This window comes from Giraffa tippelskirchi, chromosome 4 (assembly GCF_054371585.1).
Source record: "Giraffa tippelskirchi isolate mGirTip1 chromosome 4, T2T-mGirTip1v1.2.pri, whole genome shotgun sequence".
Taxonomy (NCBI): domain Eukaryota; kingdom Metazoa; phylum Chordata; class Mammalia; order Artiodactyla; family Giraffidae; genus Giraffa; species Giraffa tippelskirchi.
Window position 1 is genome coordinate 183,413,593 of NC_137278.1, and position 21,626 is coordinate 183,435,218.

Here is a 21,626-nt window from a genome sequence, read left to right on the forward strand (position 1 = left end):
CAGTTAGTCTGTATTTGCCCCTTGTTTAGGCCACTTTCTACTCTCCCCGAGAAAGAGGGATTCTCAGCTTAGGAGACCATAGATTTTCTTTAAGCATCCTTTGTCACTTAGTCACACTTGATGAGCTACAGTCCATAGGTTTACAAAGAGTCAGACATGACTGAAGCAACCTAGTATTCGTGCACACTGTATCTTAAACCTCTGCTCCAGCCAGATTTATTCATTATTTCCCACAACATATTTTGTGGTTTTCTGATCATGGACCTGTTCTCATTGAGCTCTTTACCTTTGTTGAATTTCAGCATATTTTCTAAAACTAACTAAGTGACCTTCTTTTCCAAAATGTTTCCTTTTTTTTTTGATTTATCTCTGATGTCAGTGATTTTTCTTATGAACTGCTATTACACTTTTGTCTGTTCATTCATGTTAATTGCTCAGTCATGTCCAACTCTTTGCAACCCCATGGACTGTAGCCTGCCAGATTCCTTTGTCCATGGAAGTCTTCCAGGTAAGAATACTGGAGTGGGTAACCATTCCTTTCTCCAGGGGATCTTCCTGACCCAGAGATCAAACCTGTGTCTCCTGCATTGCAGGCAGATTCTTTACTGTCTGAGCCATGAGAGAATCCCCAAAGAACCTGTTCTTAGCAGAGGATGATTATAATCCATCAACCCCTGAGTTATGGCCCCACTATGCTCCCATGGCATGCCTCTCTATTCATTACTTAGCCCATATTCTCATGTCTTGGTTTAACTATGCAGTTGACTGTAAGCTCCAGGAAAGCAGGGAGGATACATTATACCTTCTTTGTAGCCCACATCAGTCCTAATACAGAGCTTCACATAGATTGAGTGCTCAGCAGATATTTATAAAATGATCAATAATTCAGTCCTTCCAGTCTATGCTCCTTCCAGGGCTAATTTCATGTGTATTTATGTAGATATTAACTAATTTAATATTACTAATATTATTATTAAGATATAGATTTAGATATTATTAAATACCATACATTTTCCAAGCTAAAGAAAACATACATGGAAAAAGATGGCCTAACCTTTTCAGGTAACTTTTGCACTCTTAAGTTGTTCATTTTAAGAACTTTTAAAGGATTTTTAGTTATAATTTGACATTACCAATTTATTCTGAAAAAATCCTAAACAAAAATGTGCTTAGAAATTTCATTACTTGGGGCTTGGAGACAAAATATTAACTTATGAGCAAAGTGTAGCCTTACTGTAGTTTCCTCTAATTTTTCAGGAAACTCTCTCTCCACTCATCTGTCACTATTAACCTTTCCAGTTCTTGGGTTCTGTTATACTTCTTTTGTTTCCCATTTTTGTAACTAATAAAACTGTCAAGTTTTCTTGATGCTTATTAAAACAATTGACTGCTTAGGATGACTCTGAGATCTTTTTCTTTGCTGTCTTACTGATTGTTGAGGTGTACTCCTTACTGCCAAATTCAGACTTAAATTGAAGAAAGTAGGGAAAACCACTAGACCATTCAGGTATGACCTAAATCAAATCCCTTGCAATTATACAGTGGAAGTGACAAAAAGATTCAAGGATTTAGATCTGATAGACAGAGTGCCTGAAGAACTATGGACAGAGGTTCGTGACACTGTACAGGAGGCAGTGATCAAGACCATCTCCAGGAAAAAGAAATCCAAAAGGGTTGTCTGAGGAGGCCTTACAAATAGCTGAGAAAAGAAGAGAAGCTAAAAGCAAAGGAGGAAAGGAAAGATAACCCCATCTGAATGCAAAGTTCCAAAGAATAGCAAGGAGAGATAAGAAAGCCTTTCTCAGTGATCAGTGCAAAGAAATAGAGGAAAACAATAGAATAGGAAAGACTAGAGATCTCTTCAAGAAAATTAGAGATACCAAGGGAATATTTCATGCAAAGATGGGCACAATAAAGGACAGAAATGGTATGGCCCTAACAGAAGCAGAAGATATTAAGAATAGCTGGCAAGAATACACAGAAGAACTATACAAAAAAGATCTTCATGACCCAGATAACCATGATGGTGTGATCACTCACCTACAGCCAGACATCCTGGAATGCCAAGTCAAGTGGGCCTTAGGAAGTGTCACTATGAACAAAGCAAGTGGAGGTGGTGGAATTCCAGTTGAGCTATTTCAAATCCTAAAAGGTGATGTGAAAGTGCTGCACTCAATATGCCAGCAAATTTGGAAAACTCAGCAGTGGTCACAGGACTGGAAAAGGTCAGTTTTCATTCCAGTACCAAAGAAGGGCAATGCCAAAGAATGTTCAAACTACCGCACAATTGTACTCATCTCATATGCTTCCCTGGTGGGTCAGAGGGTAGAGCATCTGCCTGAAATGAGGGAGACCTGGGTTCAATCCCTGGTTGGGAAGATCCCCTGGAGAAGGAAATGGCAACCCACTCCAGTATTCTTGCCTGGAAAATCCCATGGACGGAGAAGCCTGGTACGGTACAGTCCATGGGGTCAAGAAGAGTCGGACATGACTGAGCACTTCACTTTCACTTTCACAGGCTAGAAAAGTAATGCTCAAAATTCTCCAAGTCAGGCTTCAACAGTACGTGAACCATGAACTTCCAGATGTTCAAACTGAATTTAGAAAAGGCAGAGGAACCAGAGATCAAATTGCCAACACCTGTTGGATCATAGAAAAAGCAAGCAAATTCCAGAAAAAAAACATCTACTTCTCCTTTATTGAGTATTCCAAAGCCTTTGACTGTGTGCTGCTGCTGCTGCTGCTAAGTCGCTTCAGTCGTGTCCGACTCTGTGCGACCCCACAGATGGCAGCCCACCAGGCTCCGCCGTCCCCGAGTAGATCACAACAAACTAGAAAATTCTTCAGGAGATGGGAATACCAAACCACCTTACCTGTCTCTTGAGAAACCTGTATGCAGGTCAGGAAGCAACAGTTAGAACTGGACATGGAACAACAGACTGGTTCCAAATAGGGAAAGGATTACGTCAAGGGTGTGTATTGTCACCCTGCTTATTTAACTTATATTCAGAGTACATCATAAGAAACGCTGGGCTGGATGAAGCACAAGCTGGAATCAAGATTGCTGGGAGAAATATCAATAACCTCAGATACGCAGATGATACCACCTTTATGGCAGAAAGTGAAGAAGAACTAAAGAGTCTCTTGATGAAGGTGAAAGAGGAGAGCGAAAAAGCTGGCTTAAAACTCAACATTCAAAAAACTAAGATCATGGCATCCGGTTCAATCACTTCATGGCAAATAGATGGGGAAACAATGGAAACAGTGACAGACGTTATTTTCTGGGGCTCCAAAATCACTGTAGATAGTGACTGCAGCCATGAAATTAAAAGATGCTTGCTTCTTGGAAAAAAGCTATGACCAACCTAGATAGCATATTAAAAAGCAGAGACATTACTTTGCCAGCAAAGATCCATTAGTCAAAGCTATGGTTTTTCCAGTAGTCATGTATGGCTGTGAGAGTTGTACTATAAAGAAAGTTGAGTGCCAAAGAATTGATTCTTTTGAACTGTGGTGTTGGAGAAGCCTCTTGAGAGCCCCTTGGACTGCAAGGAGATCCAACCAGTCCATCCTAAAGGAAATCAGTCCTGAATATTCATTGGAAGGACTGACGCTGAAGCTGAAGCTCCAATTCTTTGGCCACCTGCTGGGAAGAACTGACTCATTGGAAAAGACCCTGATGCTGGGAAAGATTGAAGGCAGGAGGAGAAGGGGATGACAGAGGTTGAGATGGTTGGATGGCATCAGTGACTCAATGGACATGAGTCTGAGCTAGTTCCGGGAGTTGGTGATGGACAGGGAGGCCTTGTGTGCTGCAGTGCATGAGGTCACAAAGAGTCGGACACAACTGAGGGACTGAACTGAACTGAACCACCAAGTACTGTTGCTTCATTTCTGTACTTTTTTCCTTCCTCCCTTCTACTCTTTCAAGATCAATGAATAGCAATAAGTCCACATAGTTCAGGAAATTCATTCATTACAAAGCCTTCATCCTTAGCTAACAAGTCATTTGTTGCAATAATTTGTGTTATTTCTCTTCTTGATTTTACATCACCAGGTTTCTGGCAGTTGCAGCAGTGAGAGAATAATCCATGTCAGAGTTACATTGGATAATATTTGAGTGATTGCTTTTTAAGAATGTTCACATATAAACGATCCAGTAATTGCACACTTGCAGGGAAAGTTATTGTAATTTTTAGCATTCTTCATAATATCACTGATTTAAAGAACTTCTCCCTTCCATTCTTTTTTGTTTTTCATCTATGCCGCTAAATGGTTGTAACTCTAAATTAGAATTTTACCACTGTGTGTTCTACTGTGTTGAAAGTCTTCCAGTGCTTTATAAAGAAAATTTATTTTAATTGGACTTATCCTATGACACCACATATTTACATAATGTTATAATTAAATTTCTGTACTCTTATTTTCTAGGTCACAAATGGGTACTTTTCATGGGGGAGTGGTTTAGCAACCTTATCCAATATTGATATTCGAATTCCAACAGGTAAGAATCATTTATTACTAGTTTGTAATTTTTTTTTTTAAGGAACAAATTTATTTTTGTGAATTCGGGGGTAAACATTTATCACCTCCAAAGCATTAGTTCTTTCATTTGAATAATTCATCGTGAAATAATATAAAGCCACATTGTAAACTAGCATCAAGTTTGTATCTGTTCATTATCACGACTGTGGTTTTCCAAGATAACTGAGCTTAACAAAAGGAAAGACTTTTTAAAGACAAACATTACTGATAGTTATCTGTTTGCACTGTGGAGCTCATGAATCCTCGTATCACTGTGAGAATGACTGGGAATTATAAGACCTGCCTATCACTACATAGTGCGGACCTTGAACAAATTATTTAGCATCCAAATGAACTGTTTTTAGTTTCTTTGCTGATTTGTGGCATTTAAGTAATGGAGTAGTTGATTTCTCATTTTGTTGGAGAAAGATTTTAAAGAAATTGTGTTTGAGAAAATAGTTTTCTATCCCCAAAGAAAACTGATGAAGTTTTCAGATATTTAAGACTCAAATACCCTATGCTGCTACTGCTGCTAAGTCGCTTCAGTCGTGTCCGACTCTTAGCGACCCCATAGACGGCAGCCCACCAGGCTCCTCCATCCATGGGATTTTCCAGGCAAGAGTACTGGAGTGGGTTGCCATTACCTTCTCCGCAAATACCCTATAATTTTTATTAAAATGTTTGGATAGTTGAATGTAAATATTTTTTGACTTGGCCTCATGGTCAATAACTTGGAATTTTTCTATTAAACATGCAAATCAAAGTAAGAACTGATTAAAGTGACTAATCACTTTAATCTTAATTATCTGTTTTAGTCAAAATTACCTTTTTCTCCAGAATGAATTGAATAATAAAGGTAATACTAATCTAGGTGCTTAGGCAAGTATTTCGCTGCTGCTTTTACTAGAGTCAGTTATTCTCATAATTTAAAAATAATACATTAAGGGACCTCCCTGGTGGTCCAGTAGCTAAGACTTCAAGGGCTGAGTTTGATCCCTGGTCAGGGAACTAAATCCTCCATACCACAGCTAAGACCTGGAACAGCCAAATAAATAAATATTTTAAAAAATAGCATATCAAGACCTATAGATTTTAATTTTCCTTCCCTTTTCCAGAAACCTTATATATCGGGGAAAGGAGCTGTTTAGAATACTATTGCTGGGTACCAAAACTGGGCTATAGCTTGTGAAACATCAGCCTTTTCTAAATGTGTTTTGATTTTATTTTGTAAGTGAATTCCTTCTCATCCTGTTATTATCCTTTGTTTCTTTTCTCTAGGTCAGTTAACCATGATTGTGGGCCAAGTGGGATGTGGGAAGTCCTCTCTTCTCCTTGCCATACTCGGAGAGATGCAGACCTTGGAAGGAAAAGTTCACTGGAGCAAGTATGTGTATTTTTAATCGGTTTCTGTTGGTCTGTCACACATCCGATGATCTCCCAAGGGAAGGAATGAGAACAGTAGATTCCCATGTTCGAGGTCTGAGGGCCCCTTAGAAATAAGCACAGCTTTAAAAAAACAAATTAGTGGAAACTTTAAATGTTACAAATTAAAAAAGATAAAACAATTCACGATAGAGGTTTATATAACGTATAAACTAATATATTGCTTTTAGCAAGATTGGGATTGTAAAGGTAAATTTTGAAAGTTAAATGGACAGCACAGATAAACAAAGTTTAAAAATTTATCCTATAATCAAAGAAAATTTGCATTATTTATAAAGTTTAAATGCACACAGAGCGTTAGGGGTCCAGTGTTCAGAGAAGAAATATCAAATAATCTTTTTGAAACTCCTCCTAAGAGGCTGAGAAATCATCCATTTCTCTTCGTATCCAACTTAAACTAGACACTTAAAGTGTCTAGTTAGGGATGTGGGTATGTCAGACTAGTGTGTTGTGCATCCACAAAGACATTGTGCTTCTTCTGAATGTTTGAATGGTTGTTTTGGGTTCTTCAAAAAACATCGTAGTAATAAGGTAACTCAAGAACATACTATTATATAATTGTGTAATAATGAATAAATCATATTTATTTAGTAGTTTGATCTACCTGGTAGACAGGCTTCCCAGGTGGTGCTAGTGATAAAGGACCCACCTGCCAATGCAAGAGACAAGAGACTTGGGTTCGATCCCTGGGTCTGGAAGTTCTCTGGAGGAGGGCATGGCAACTCACTCCAGTATTCTTGCCTAGAGAATCCCATGGACAGAGGAGCGTGGTAGGCTACAGTCCATGAGGTACCAAAGGGTAGGGCATGACTGAGCGACTTAACATGCACACACACACTTGGTAGACCACCCCAACCCCCACAGTCATTATGGAGAAATTGCTAACAGCTTATCTATGATATTGGACTGTAGACTTTCAGTCTACAGTCTACAGAAAATCACTGCAGTGATTTTCATCCAGGTTATTCCCAGGGAACACTGGACAATGTCTAGAAACATTTTTTGGTTGTCATACTAAGGGAATTGGTCTGCTTACTGATCTAGTTGGTGGTGGCCAGAAATGCTACTAAATATCCTCCAACACACAGGACAGCCCTCCACAAGAATCCGCCTGCAATGCAGGAGACCTGGTTTCGATCCCTGGGTTGGGAGGATCCCCTGGAGAAGGAAATGGCAACCCACTCCAGTATTCTTGTCTGGAGAATTCTATGGACAGAGGAACCTGGCAAGCTACATTCCGTGGGGTCACAAAGAGTTAGGATCAACTGAGCAACTAATTCACACATCTTCCAACACACAGGACAGCCCTCCACATCAGAGAATTATCTGGCTCCAAATGTTAGTTGTGCTGGGGAGACCTTGCCCTAGACTTGCACATGTCCATTTAGTTCTTATCATTGTAAGTTCCCTTGTGGCTTAATCTACTGTTAACATACACAGACATATCTTCAGAATGAGTCAAAACTATTTACAGGCATTTTGAGAATAGGTTCTATTTTAAACTCCAATTAAGAGACGGAAATGCTTGGATGTGAAATTTGAGCTGGAAACAGCAGAACTGTAAATCCTATTTTTGGTATCGTTGGTGAAAGAAGAAAGCTGAGAAATGTGGAGGGTACAGTTTATTCCTGTTGCAGTTGTAGACATGAAATTGTTTAGTGTGTATCCAGCGGTGAGCTCGGTGCATAATTGCCCCTTGCAGTTTCATTCACGAAGGGGTCCTGTTGATCACTAAAGCCAGATGCTACGTGACGTGTGCCCTGCCACCATCACCTTCCATCTTGGATGGATGCAGGTTTTGAGGAGCAGGTTTTACTGAATTAAATTATATCATATGACATGTACAGCCATAATGAAGTTATTTGGGTTTTGTTTTTACCTTGTTTCATTAGCATTAAAACAAAAAGAATTAGAGACCATGACAGAAAAAGCTTGAGATTTTATTTTCATACCTCTAGAATGTTCTTATGATCTAGTCTTCTCTAGTATTATTCTGCTGCTGCTGCTAAGTCGCTTCAGTCGTGTCCGACTCTGTGCGACCCCATAGACGGAAGCCCACCAGGCTCCCCAGGCCCTGGGATTCTCCAGGCAAGAATACTGGAGTGGGTTGCCATTTCCTTCTCCAATGCACGAAAGTGAAAAGTGAAAGTAAAGTCGCTCAGTCCTGTCTGACTCTTCGCAACCCCATGGACCGCAGCCTACCAGGCTCCTCCGTCCATGGGAGTTTCCAGGCAAGAGTACTGGATTGGGGTGCCATTGCCTTCTCTGTAGTATTACTCTACCTGGGCCAAGTTCACTCCCAGTATTATCGTTAAGAATTATCATTTTGTTAATAGGTAAATAAATGATTTGGGAATTAGGAAAGCATTTTACACAGTATATTTATTTATTGAGTTTTCTAAACAAGATACATACATGTATATATGTATATTCTAGACAAATTTATACCATTTATAGGCTATCTCATTTCTTAAAGGTTGTAAAGTATTTTATTTAATATAACATATATAATAAAGCTTCAAAAAAAAGATATCAAGAAAGAAAATAAGGTTTAAATAATAATCTGAGCAATTAATAGGTAGAAATGCATGTATTAGAGTCCTGCCTATTTATAAAACATAGGCCACAAATTCTACTCTGAGTCCCATGGAAGCTAGTCAAAGAGGGAAGTATGAGATAAAAACAGACATATACTTAATAAAGGTTAAGACTTTTTTTTTAAGAAATAGAAAAGAAATATCTCCCATAAATCCTAATTTTAAAAAAGGTAAGAAAAGTTTATATCTTAAAGTCAGAGTCAATAAAATGAAAATATGAGAAAGGATTTAAGAAAATTCTAAGTATTTATAAAATCACTATAATTTAAAAATCATCTCTTTATGAATACTTGCCTTAAGAATATCCCATCTCTTCATAGCAGAAAGGGCTAAACTTTTCTTCAAAAAATATTTGGGTTGGCTCTGACACACACACAATAAAAACTAACCCCTAGAAGACTGGATAAGCTAATAAAAAAATTCTATTTTTCTTTATTTACAAGAACTACTTAATTTTTTTCCATGATATCCATGATTATCTGATAAAATATATTTTCAAATCAAGAATGCTTAGAAGATGCTGACCTTTTTTTAAAGAGTTATTTGCAATAACTCTTTATTCTGGGAAAAATAACCGTTGCACCTATTCCAATAAGGAAAGTTATATAAATGTTATTAGAATGAAGCTAATTCAGAAATTATCCATATTGATTGGTTGATTTTGTGTAAATGCTGTGAAGTACTTTACCTTGGACTGAATTGTTTGCTGTTTTTTAAAGCTCAAGACAAAATAAAGTGAAACAGTAAATGGTATGGTAAAGTACCAAGCACCTTGCTGGCATTCTTTCATCATTGCCTGTATCTCTAGTTGCATGAATTTTATTTTTAAATGTGCCCTCATGGTTGGCAGGAACAAAGTCCTGTAAAGTACCCTGTCCTATTGCAGGAAGAAATATTTACTTTGGACAGAAGAGAAGGCACTGGTCCTCATGCAGGACAGACCTACATGGGTAGAACTTGGTACACGAAATTCATCTAAATATAGATGCCTCCTCGGCAGTTGCTACCTTTAATGTAGTCTGACATGCAGTAGCCCCAGAAGAGAAAGGAGAGAGAGATGAGGGAGGGACTGAAAAATTCTCCAAGCTTGTCGGAAGGCCAAGGTTCTTGCTCCTGCATCTGGTATGCTCTGTATTTGTTGAAAAGCAAATGTTCTGCCTGACTGAAGTTGTCCTTTCCTAGTTGTCATGGTAAATAATAATTCCTACTGATATCCCAGGAGCCAGAACTAAATAAAACACTTCACCTGTTGGATGGTCCAGGGAGGGAGTCCAGAATATGTAATAATCCCTGTAATTATATAAGACATAACCATCATTTATCTCTGGCTTCCCGTACTTTTTCTTCCATCTTGCCCATGCCATCAGCCATCCTGTCAGACCCCATCTGTTGTGATGGTCTATTTTCTGATGTCTTAGTGTAACTGCCTTTATAGCAGTGGCTCAATTACTCTAAGACTTTGTCTGGCATGAAGGGGTAATAACACAATGAGTCAGCTTTCCTGGATCAGACATGACATAGCATGTTTTTGTCCACATCTAGCTTCCCTTCTTCCAAATACTGTTCCTGATTTCAGCTTGCAGAAGTCACTCTTTCCCATTGCATAAGATACCAACCATGAACTTGGAAGCTGGTGGAATACCAAGTTTTAACTTTTACCGTTGAAGGAAAATATACACAAATCCTGCGTGCAAAAGTGAAATTGGATGCTGTTTTCCAGAAGGGGATTTTCCATCTGACATGTTTTGAATTCAGGTGTTTCAGAAATGATAGAGTTCACCTGAAATATTAAAATTTAGAATAATAAAATCAATGGGTGTGTTTTTCCCCTTGGTGTAGGTATAACTAAATTTAATTAGTCAAATGCCTCATTTTACATTAATCATATAAATCGGTAATTAATTATACCCAAATGTTACAATGTGACCTATATGCAGGTCTGTCTTTCTTTCCAGTTCCTTAAGGGCCAGGCTGTGTCTCAGCCCTTCAAGTTTAGAGTGTAAAAAGTATTTCTTCCTCTCTTGCCTTAGGGTAACCAATAAGGAATTTAAATAGATTAAATTTGAATTTTAACGGTAGGGAATGCCTGGAGATATCAAATTCTAATATAGACTAGGAAAGTATTCCATAAAGATTATCCAAACTTATACAGCTAGTTGGAGCAAAGTTGGGGCTAGAACATGGCTATTATGTGAACCCAAATTTTGTATGAAGGAGAACAGTGCTATCTTTTGGAAGCTTAATTATTTCCTAGTTGATGAGGATGTAAAAGAAGACCATCATTTATCTGGTTTGTCTTTGGGGTTAGTATCAACAATCATTTGAAAGTGGAGCTATTTAATATATCCAGTGTTTATCTCTTACCTGATATGTACACGCATTCATCCTATATTTATATTTCATAATTAATGAACATTGTTTGCCATACTTGCAGTGTAAATGAATCTGAACCTTCTTTTGAGGCGACCAGAAGGTATTATTTCTATTTTAATCTGCGTTTAATAAGAATAACTACCTTCCTCAGACTTTTCCTGATATTCCATCTCTTACTCCTAGTCATTTTATTCATTCTGATAATGTACAAAGTTGTTTATTAAAATGGACTAGTAAATTTCTGATCGCAGTAGTTCCCAACATCTGGAAGCTGCTAAAAGAATTAATTTGCTGAACTGAATGGCCCATCGTGTCAATTGTTGTCTTCTCCATGAGTCACACAGATCTCAACTTTGACTAAAACTCAAACAATTCTTAGCAAATTGGATTTGGGATTTCATAAGATAAAGATGAAGGAATTATTATGTATATTATTTATGAGTTAAACAGTGATGAAATCAGCCTGTAAGCTAGAACTGGAGAACCAAGTACTTCATCTATTTAAGAAAAAAGAAAAGAAAACCTTAAAGAATGGGGGTGGGGGCAGGAGAGAAGCAGACATGCCAGAGGTTGGGAACCACTGTTTTAATGCACAGATGGTTATCTAAGAGATTATTAGCATACTATATATTATCATGCCCTCTAAACTCCTAAGACGTAATGTTTCAGGATGATCACTGAGCATTTCTAACTACTTTTTTTCTACACTTTATTCTCTTTTAACCTTAATTCCTGAACTAGTACTTACAGACCATAACTAACTGTGAACGTGTGAATTTTAAGCTGACCCCTTCCCTACCCCAAGCTCATCATCCTCTTTATCTTCAACTCACATGCATTTTCCTAATTACTGCAAATTAAAATATGATGTATGGACATCTGGTAGAGTTTGCAAGCCAAAAAGTGGGGCACAGGGAGGAGGCTATCATTTTTTAAAAATAAACTGTTTCAATATGTATTGAAATACATGGTTTTTAAATGTGTAGTTATTTCATTGTTGAAATGGACTCCTCAAAATTATTCTTTGCTTTGAAATATTTACATTATCTATTACCTTAAAATATGTTCATGTGAGTAAACCACAAACACATAATTACAGTATCAGTTCACGTCCTTTTTAAAGGTATTCCTGTAAAATTCATAGTTAATGTAAAGTGCTTTTAATATGAAGTAAAATATCTGTGGTTATTAGAGTTAACTGTTATTTATATTTAAATTATTGTAAAAATTGTAGTCATTTTAGAAAATAAAATTTTAATTAATAGTTCATACCTCAAAATATTTCTTTAGCAGAGCAAAATCAAATTTGCACGTTCTGTGTTGTTTTAATTAAGTTCTAATCCCTTTAATTCAATGGAATATTTAACCACTAATTAATAAGGTTGATGGTCATTAAAATATTCTTTTAGAAATTCTCCATTTTTGTCTTTGAGATATTTTCTCAACTTTCATTTTTCTTAGTTATACAAAAGTACAGGTACAGCACAGCACTCTTGGGTAATTTTGGTATTTTGTTTTTCTTTTCCATTTTCCAGTAGGAACAGGTATTCTGTGGCTTATGCAGCTCAAAAGCCTTGGCTATTAAATGCTACAGTAGAAGAAAATATTACCTTTGGAAGTCCTTTCAACAAGCAGAGGTAATATTGAATATATAAAATTTAGAACTAAAAAGAGCAACTATTTCTAATCCCTATGTTTGGTTCACAGTTTCTGGAGTCTTTTCTAAAAAAAATTTTATTGGAGTATAGTTGATTTACAGTGTTACGTTAGTTTCAGGTATACAGCAAAGTGAACCAGTTTTAGTATACATATATCCATTTTTTTAAAGATTCCTTTCCCGTATAGGCCATTACAGAGTATTGAATTGAGTTCACTGTGCTATACAGCAGATACTTGATATCTATTTTATGTATAGTAGTATGTATAGGTCAATCCCAATATCCCAATTTATCCTTCCTACCACCCATCCCCTGGTTCTGAAATCTTTATATCAGGACTTCCTTTCTTCTCTGTTTGCTTCTGTCCTCATCACCAAGTCTATTAAGTCAGCTTTCGTAAGAGCCTCACTGGGATTCAGCCCATCATATGCACTTACTGAGAACATTTGTATAGCAAAAATAAACAGCCGAAACAGAAGTTATGTGTGTATGGGGCCGGGGGGTGCAGGGTGAGGGTGGTGCTGAGGTTGCTGGTAAACAGAAGAAAAATCCCAGTAAGTTGCAGAAGGAGGGTTAACCATGGAAAAAGAAGAGAAGGAATATGGGATCTGAGGGGTCTGATTACTAAGAGCAGCCAGGGTATGTCTTCTTTCGATCATCTTCTAAACATCCACTGGTGAAGGGAATGGCTACCCACTCGAGTATGCTTGCCCGGAGAATTCTGTGGACAGAGGAGCCTGGTGGGCTACAGTCCGTGGGTCTCAGAGAGTTGGGCACAACTGAGTGACTGACACTTTCACTTTCACTTCCAGACATCCACTGGAATGTACAAAAGCGAGACCCTTTCCTGAAGCCACCTTCACGAGAGGTAGAGAGGGTCCTAAGACTCAAAGCAGGACCCTGAGAGTTAAGGAGAATTAGATCTGGGGAGAGGCATGAGGAAGGGGGAGGGGAGAGGAAAGGGTGGGAGGAAACATTCAAATTACATGGGATGGTTTGGGGCCTGGGAGTAAACCAGACAGAAAGGGATCTGTGTACATTGACGGTGGCAAACTCCATTGTGCAGGAAGGCTGAGATGGGCAGTAAAGTGCCTTAAAAGCCAACCAATATAAATCTGAATTTTCTAGAGGCGCAGCAAAGTGTTAGAAAGAGGACTCACAAAGTAAATGTAATCTGCCCATATCATTGGAGAAGGCACTGGCACCCCACTCCAGTACTCTTGCCTGGAAAATCCCATGGACGGAGGAGCCTGGTAGGCTACAGTCCATGGGGTCACGAAGAGTCGGACACGACTGAGCAACTTCACTTTCACTTTTCCCTTCTACGCACTGGAGAAGGAAATGGCAACCCACTCCAGTATTCTTGCCTGGAGAATCCCAGGGATGGTGGAGCCTGGTGGGCTGCTGTCTATGGGGTCGCACAGAGTCGGACACGACTGAAGCGACTTAGCAGCAGCCCATATCATGACAGATTTATACAAAGTGAATCTGAGTTAGGAGCAAAAAGACATTTAGAAAGTTGTTGGGCTAATGATCCGGGCATGCTATGTTTGTTGCCCGTACTTGGCAGCGACGGTAGAAATAGAAAAAAAAGAGATGGTTGACAGAGAGCATTCTGGAATAAGAATGGGAGAAGAAAATGGAAGAATCAAGTGGAATCTAGAAAAATGGTACAGATGAACCTATTTGCAGGACAGGAATAGAGACTCAGATTTAGAGAACAGATGTGTGGACATAGTGGGGGGGAGCCGGGGGATGAATGGAAAGAGTAGCACTGATGTATATACGCTCCCCTGTCTAAAGCAGATAGCTAGTGGGAAGCTGCTGTATAGCTCAGGAAGCTCAGCTTGGTGCTCTGTGATGACCTAGATGGGTGGGATAGAGGTGGGGTGGGATGTAGGGCCAACAGGGAGAAGATACATGTATACACATCGCTGGTTCACTTTGTCGTACGGCAGAAATTAACACAACGTTGTACAGCACCTATACCCCAATTAAAAAAAAAATCACTCAAATATTTTAAGACCAGGTGATTGAGAAAATGAAACTATTGATATTTTCCCCAGAATTCCCAGTCTCCATGCTTCCTTCAATTTCTAGTCGAATCAGTTTCCAGATCCAGCCTTAGGTCAACTTTATGTCAGTCCTTATCGATTTCTCTTTTCTTCTCTCTTCAGCATCATGGCTGTGGACACAGATTCCTCTGCCCTGTCCCCACTTCACCCCCTTCCCGTAACCCACGCTGTAGCCCCAGTGAGGCTCCTCTTATCCTTCACACATACCATGAACTTGTCCAGTGTCATACAGTTCCTTTCTCCCCTCATTGTCATTCCTGGCAAATGACAGTTCATCTTTCTGCAGACACCTCACAAATCACCTCCTCTGCAAAGATGTCACTAATTTCTCACTCATTCCTTCCTGCATATTCTAGGAGCACTTTATAACTACCCATCTATGGTACCTAACAAGGTACATTTGTATCATATGTTTTTGTGTCAATTGTCTGCCACATTTAATAGCTGTTTTTTAATTTTTAACCATTTTTCATTGAAGTATAATTACTTAACAATGTCATGTTAGTTTCAAGTGTACAGAAAAGTGATTTGGTTGTACATATATCTATTATTTTTCAGATTATTTTCCATTATAGGTTATTACAAGAAATTGGATATAGTTCCCTGTGCTATACAATAATTTTACAAGAGTGGGAACAAATATCTATTTGCCTTTGTATCTATAAGCCTAATGTAGAGACTAGAATATACTAAATTCTTCAATAAGTGTTTTATTTCAGCTTCCAAGACATTGAACCTGGGACTTGGTTTATGGGCAGTATATTAATCATGATTTAAAAACTCAAAACCACCTCTCCCACAGGTACAAAGCGGTCACAGATGCCTGTTCTCTGCAACCAGATATCGACTTACTACCATTTGGAGACCAAACTGAAATTGGAGAGAGGGTGAGCTATGTGTAGTGTAATTACATGATGAGCACAAATCCAGAAAAGTCTTCCAGTTATCTTTAACCTTTAATGGAAAATAAAAAAATCTGAGAGCACCGGAATTATGTTTTCCTAGTGACAAGTTCTAAAAACAGAAGCACAGGAATTCTTGATGCCACTTTCTTAAGGATGTGTGGAGTAACTAGCATGAACTTCACAGTTTGCTACCCATTCAGGAGTTCTCAAGGGAAAGGAACCAGTCCCTGCCTTTGATCAAATGTATTTTTACTTAACTTGGAGTTTACTTTAAATTGGTTTGGAAACTGAGATTGCTTCTGACAACTTTTTCCACTCTTGTCAACATCCATTTATTCTTGTTAAAGTGCTCTTTTTGCTTTGTATAAACAGGTTTTACATTGGCGTCATACTGTTCCAACTAGCTGAAAAATATTTATACCTGTATATAATCTTTATAACAATGTTGGCTAAAGTGTTTGACTCTTATGGGGTCAAGTACTAAGCAAAAGACTTTATATGCATTATTTGCTTTTACAACAAATCTGTTACATAGGTGTTTTGTTATCTGCGTATTGCAGCTGAGAAAACCAGGGCAGAGAAAGGTTGAGATCTTGCCTGGTCAGAGTCACTGGGACAGTTGAGATTGGTCTGACTCTGTCGTCTGTGTTATTCATTGCTGTTTTTTATTGCAGCATGGTATAGTGTTTAAGAACATGACCTGAACTTCTCTAAGCCTTAGTTTCCATGTGGAGAGCAATACATTGAAACTGCTATGATAAGAGAAATAAGGCATGGAAAGCCATACAGAGCAGCCTGACACATTTTACTAAAGTGTTAGTTGCTCAATCATGTCCGACTCTTTGCAACTCCATGGGCGGTAGCTCATCTATGCAAGGAATTCTCCAGGCAAGAATACTGGAGTGGGTAGCCATTGCCTTCTCCAGGGAATCTTCCCCATCCAGGATTGAACCTGGGTCTCCAACATTGCGGCGTATTCTTTACCATCTGAGCCACCAGGGAAGCTTGTCACATACTAAGTGCTCAGTAAATAGTACTTTTTCACATTTGTATAATTAGCACTTGATTATAAAAGCATACTGCTGTTTAGTTCACTTGAACACAACTTGTAATATTGAATTTAAGAGACATGTGTTAAGCATACTACAGACACAATTCATGAAACTAGAAACAATTTCGAGATTACTTCCAGTCTTCAGCACTCATTTTGGTTTTTCGTTATTTTTTGTACAGAGGAGCCCTCTATCAGAGTGAAAAGAAGATTAATGTTGTCACTCAAAGATGATCTTAATATAATTCAAGTGTCGACCACTAGAAAGCTTGCATTTTATCTTCCCAATGTTATCACAGTTTAATTAATAAACTACCATTAATTTAAGATTTTTAAAGAGAAGTTTGTATTTTTAGGGAATTTTTTTTAACCAGCAGATTATTTACTACTATAAATGGTGGATGTTAATGGGTATTTCTTCTCTAGGGCATCAACCTGAGTGGAGGTCAGAGGCAAAGAATCTGTGTGGCCCGAGCTCTCTATCAAAATACCAACATTGTCTTCTTGGTAAGAATATATGGTCTTCCCTTTCTTTCTACTTCATCTTCCCTCTGGACAAATGAGTCTTTAAGGAGATAAGTAACTCAAGGAAAGATGGTTTAACTTGTGAAATCACAGAGAATTAAGGCAAAACAAATCCTCAAAGTACAAATCAGATCATGCAAGATGAGAGTGAAGGACCTGGAAGGACTGAGGTTCCCAAATGATTGCTTATATGAGTTCTTAAACCATGAGGATCATTGATGAAAGGGTGTGGATGGTTTTGGATGAACTGGACAGGATTATAGGTCTTCTCATTTATATTTGCTGGTAGAAAGAGGGGCTGGAAAATATACTCTTGGTGGGCATAAGGGTTAATAAGGATGCAACTCAGGCTGTGGTTAAGATTTATCTGTAAAGTTTCCTGAAATTATTCTTAGAAATCTTGATGCCAGCCTAGATCTACTAAATCATAATCTGTAAAGGCAGAGTCTAGAATCTGTATCTTACAAAAACTCTGTAAATGATTTTCTAGTATATCCTGGGTTGATAACCTATGGATATACAAATAAAAATGGATGATTATATTGATTATGAATTTGCTCTAGTTTTATTCCTCCAGAAGATTGTAGCGAAAATCACTTAGCGTACAACTAGACAGTGCCTAGAGACCAGCAGGCTGTGTAAATCCTTCTCCTGCCTTCTCCTTCTGTGCATGTGTCAATCATGTATAAATCTGGTTCTCAGACCTTTAAACTTTTCACTCCATCTAATGAACACCTTCAGAAAGTGGCTTGATTTTAGAGTTTTCCACTCCAAAATTTTGGATCCATTACAGGGTATGAAAGTAGAATTTGGGCATAGTACTGGAAATGCACATCAGGTTAATGTCTCTAAGAATTTCTGCCCCTAAATATTCCAGAAAACAGCACTATAAAAGACATAGGAGGATCTAGCAGTAACCTGTTAAAACTCAACATTAAAAAGACTAAGATCGTGGCATTCAGTCCCATCACTTCACGGCAAATAGATGGGGAAACAATGGAAACAGTGGCAGATTTTATTTTCTTGGGCTCCAAAAATCACTGTGAATGGTAACTGCATCCATGATATTAAGACGCTTGCTCCTTCAGGGATAAAAAAGCTATGATAAACCTAGATATCATATTAAAAAGCAGAGACATTACTTTGCCAACAAAGGTCTGTCTAGTTAAAGATATGGTTTTTCCAGTAGTCATGTATGGATATTAGAATTGGAATATAAAGAAGGTTGAGTGCTGAAGAAGTGATGCTTTTGAACTGTGGTGTTGGAGAAGACTGTTGAGAATCCTTGGACTGCAAGGAGATCAAACCAGTCAATCCTGAAGAAAATCAACTCTGAATATTCATTGGAAGGACTGATGCTGAAGCTGAAGCTCCAATACTTTGGCCACCTGATGCAAAGAGCCAACTCATTGGAAAAAACCTTGATACTGGGAAAGATTGAAGGCAGGAGGAGAAGGGGACAACACAGGATGAGATGGCTGGATGACATCATTGACTCAATGGACATGAGTTTGAGCAAACTCTGGGAGATAATGAAGGACAGGGAAGCCTGGCATGCTGCAGTCTGTGGGGTTGCAAAGAGTTGAACACAACTTAGCGACTGAACAGCAACAACAACCAAAATGTGACACAGAGACATGAAGTGAGCAGATGTTGGAGAAATGGCGCAATAAACTTGCTGGACACGGTTGCCACAAACCTTCAATGTGAAAAAAAAAATGCAATTTCTGTGAAGCACAATAAAATGAGATATGCTTGTATCTGCGAAGTCCCATCTGCCGTTCAGATATCATTGTCACAGGTTCTGGTAATTAGAACATGGGCATCTTTGGGGACCATTATTCTGCCTGCTTCAGATAGCTCTTATTATTGGAAAGTTATTATGGGGTTAAAATCTGCTTCTGTATATTTTCCATTAATTGGCTTCCATTATGCTTCTGCAACAGCAAATGCATTTCTTTTATATGGTCATAGCTCAATATTTTAATATTATTGTCATAACTTGCCATAATTTACTTTTCTCTAGGCTGAGAAAGCTTAATATTTTTAATTCTTCAACAGTAATGTTATCTTTATAACTTTTTTAAATTCTGGATATAATAGTGTTTGTTAGGGTCCCTTTGAAAAAGTGTGTTCTAGATGCACTCTGATCAACTCAGACAGTCTTAAAACTAATGGAGCTTATGATCTAAATATTATACTTCCTTCATAGCAGCCTAAAATTGAATAATGTTTTAGCAGCAACAGAATACTGTTGATCAGTCAGTTCAGTTCAGTTCCTCAGTCATGTCCAACTCTTTGCAACCCCATGGACTGCAGCACGCCCGGCCTCCCTGTCTGTCACCAACTCCCGGAGTTTACTCAAACTCGTATGTTTGAATAATTTCTCCTAGATAAAAATATTTTACCCATCGATCGTTTAAAAATTCACAAAGCACTTTGAATAGCAGTATTATCTCATTTGATTCTTATGATTGTGCTGCTAGGGTAGGTGGTTTCCTCATGGGAAGAGAGGAAACTTATACGTAGAAAGGTGGAATACCTTACCTGAGAACTAACGGCTAGTGAGTGAGAGTGTGAGCTAGAACTTCATATCTTTTGAGTACTTTTCCCTTTTCTCTGTGTTTGTGATCAGCTAAGTTTCTTTTTTTTTTTTTTTAATGATTACTCTCAAGTTACTGTGTTGTCTTTTGCTTTCTTTTCGCCTCCCTTCCTCCTTTCCTTCTTACCTCCCTCCTTCCCTCCCTTCCTCCTTTCCATCCATCGGTGTTTAATGAGTGTCATCAGAGCCATCTTCTGTGCTGGGTACAAAGGAAACAAAGGAGAAAGAGACAGTATTGTTATCTTTAAAGATCTTACATGTACAAATAATTAGTTGAAAGGTTTTATATTTTGCTGTAAACTCTAATTAAACTTTATCAAATTAGCCTTTACACTCCATACTTTTTTCTATGGTGGCTGCAACAATTTATATTTCCAACTACAATGCAAAAAATCATTTTTCTCCACTTTCTTACCAACATTAGTGATTTCTTGTCTTTTTTATAATAGCCAATCTAGCATGTATGAAGTGATACCTCATTGTGGTTTTGATTTGTATTTCCCAGATAATTAATATTAATGATAATTAATGATGTTAAGTACTATTTATGTACCTTTTGGTCATTTTTTCACTTTTTTGGAAAAAATATCTATTCAGATCCTTTGACCATTTTTTAATTGGATTGTTTGGATATTTTGTTACTGATTTGTATGAGGTTTTATATTTTGGGGGCATTAACTACTTATAAGATACATGATTTGCAAACATTTCATCCCATTCCATAAGTTTCCCTTTCATTTTGCTGATGATTTTCTTTAATGTACAGAAATGTTTTAGTTTGATGTAGTTCCATTTGTTTATTTTTACTTTTGTTGCCTTTGTTATTGGTATTAAAATTTTAAAAGCATTGCCAAGAACAACGTCAAAGAGCTTATCCACTATGTTTTCTTCTAAGAGTTTTATGGGTTCAGGTCTTAGGTCCATGTCATTAATCCACTTGAGTTCATTTTTGTGTATGATGTAAAATAGTGGCCCAGGTTTTTATTTTTTATTTTTTTTTGCATACTGCTGTCTACTTTCTCCAACACCATTTATTGAAGAGATTATTCTTTCCACATTGTATTTGTACATAGAGACAGTTTAATTTCTTCTTTCTTATTGGGATGCCATTTATTTCTTTTTCTTGACGAGTTGATCTGACATAGTACTTCCAGTGTATGTCTGCCCAGTCACTCAGTTCATTTCAGTTCAGTTCAGTCTCTTAATCGTGTCCGACTCTTTGTGACTCCATGCACTGCAGCACGCCAGGCTTCCCTGTCCATCACCAGCTCCTGAAGCTTGCTCAAACTCATGTCCGAGTCAGTGATGTCATCCAGCTATCTCATCCTCTGTCATCCCCTTCTCCTGCCTTCAATCTTTCCCAGCATCAGGGTCTTTTCAAATGAGTCAGTTCTTTACATCAGGTGGCTGAAGTATTGGAGTTTCAGCTTCTGCATCAGTCCTTGCAATGAACATTCAGGACTGATTTCCTTTAAGATTGACTGGTTGAATCTCCTTGCAGTCCAAGGAACTCTCAAGAGTCTTCTCCAACACCGCAGTTCAAAAACATCAATTCCTGGGTGCTCAGCTTTCTTTATGGATGTCCGGCTCTCACATCCATATATGACTACTGGAAAAACCACAGCTTTGACTAGATGGACCTTTGTTGGCAAAGTAATGTCTCTGCTTTTTAATATGCTGTCTAGGTTGGTCATAGCTTTTCTTCCAAGGAGCAAGCGTCTTTTAATTTCATGACTGCAGTCACCATCTGCAGTGATTTTGGAGCCCCCAAAATAAAGTCTGTCACTGTTTCCATTGTTTCCCCATCTATTTGCCATGAAGTGATGGGGCCAGATGCCACGATCTCAATTGTCTGAATGTTGGGTTTTAAGAC

The 21,626-nt window shown here is 38.1% G+C and overlaps 1 protein-coding gene across 3 annotated transcripts in view; it reads left to right on the forward strand.

Moving 5' to 3' along the window:
• ABCC9 (ATP binding cassette subfamily C member 9) overlaps nucleotides 1–21,626 on the forward strand; it is a 149,812-nt gene that overhangs the window by 65,499 nt on the left and 62,687 nt on the right. Inside the window, exons 17-22 of one of the 3 annotated variants that reach the window (XM_081483336.1) lie at nucleotides 4,432–4,504; nucleotides 5,803–5,908; nucleotides 10,999–11,037; nucleotides 12,473–12,574; nucleotides 15,473–15,557; nucleotides 17,053–17,133. In XM_081483336.1, coding sequence (XP_081339462.1) covers nucleotides 4,432–4,504; nucleotides 5,803–5,908; nucleotides 10,999–11,037; nucleotides 12,473–12,574; nucleotides 15,473–15,557; nucleotides 17,053–17,133 — 486 coding nt within the window. The remainder of the gene's footprint in view (nucleotides 1–4,431; nucleotides 4,505–5,802; nucleotides 5,909–10,998; nucleotides 11,038–12,472; nucleotides 12,575–15,472; nucleotides 15,558–17,052; nucleotides 17,134–21,626) is intronic. The other 2 variants (XM_081483337.1, XM_081483338.1) reach the window with 2 other exon arrangements.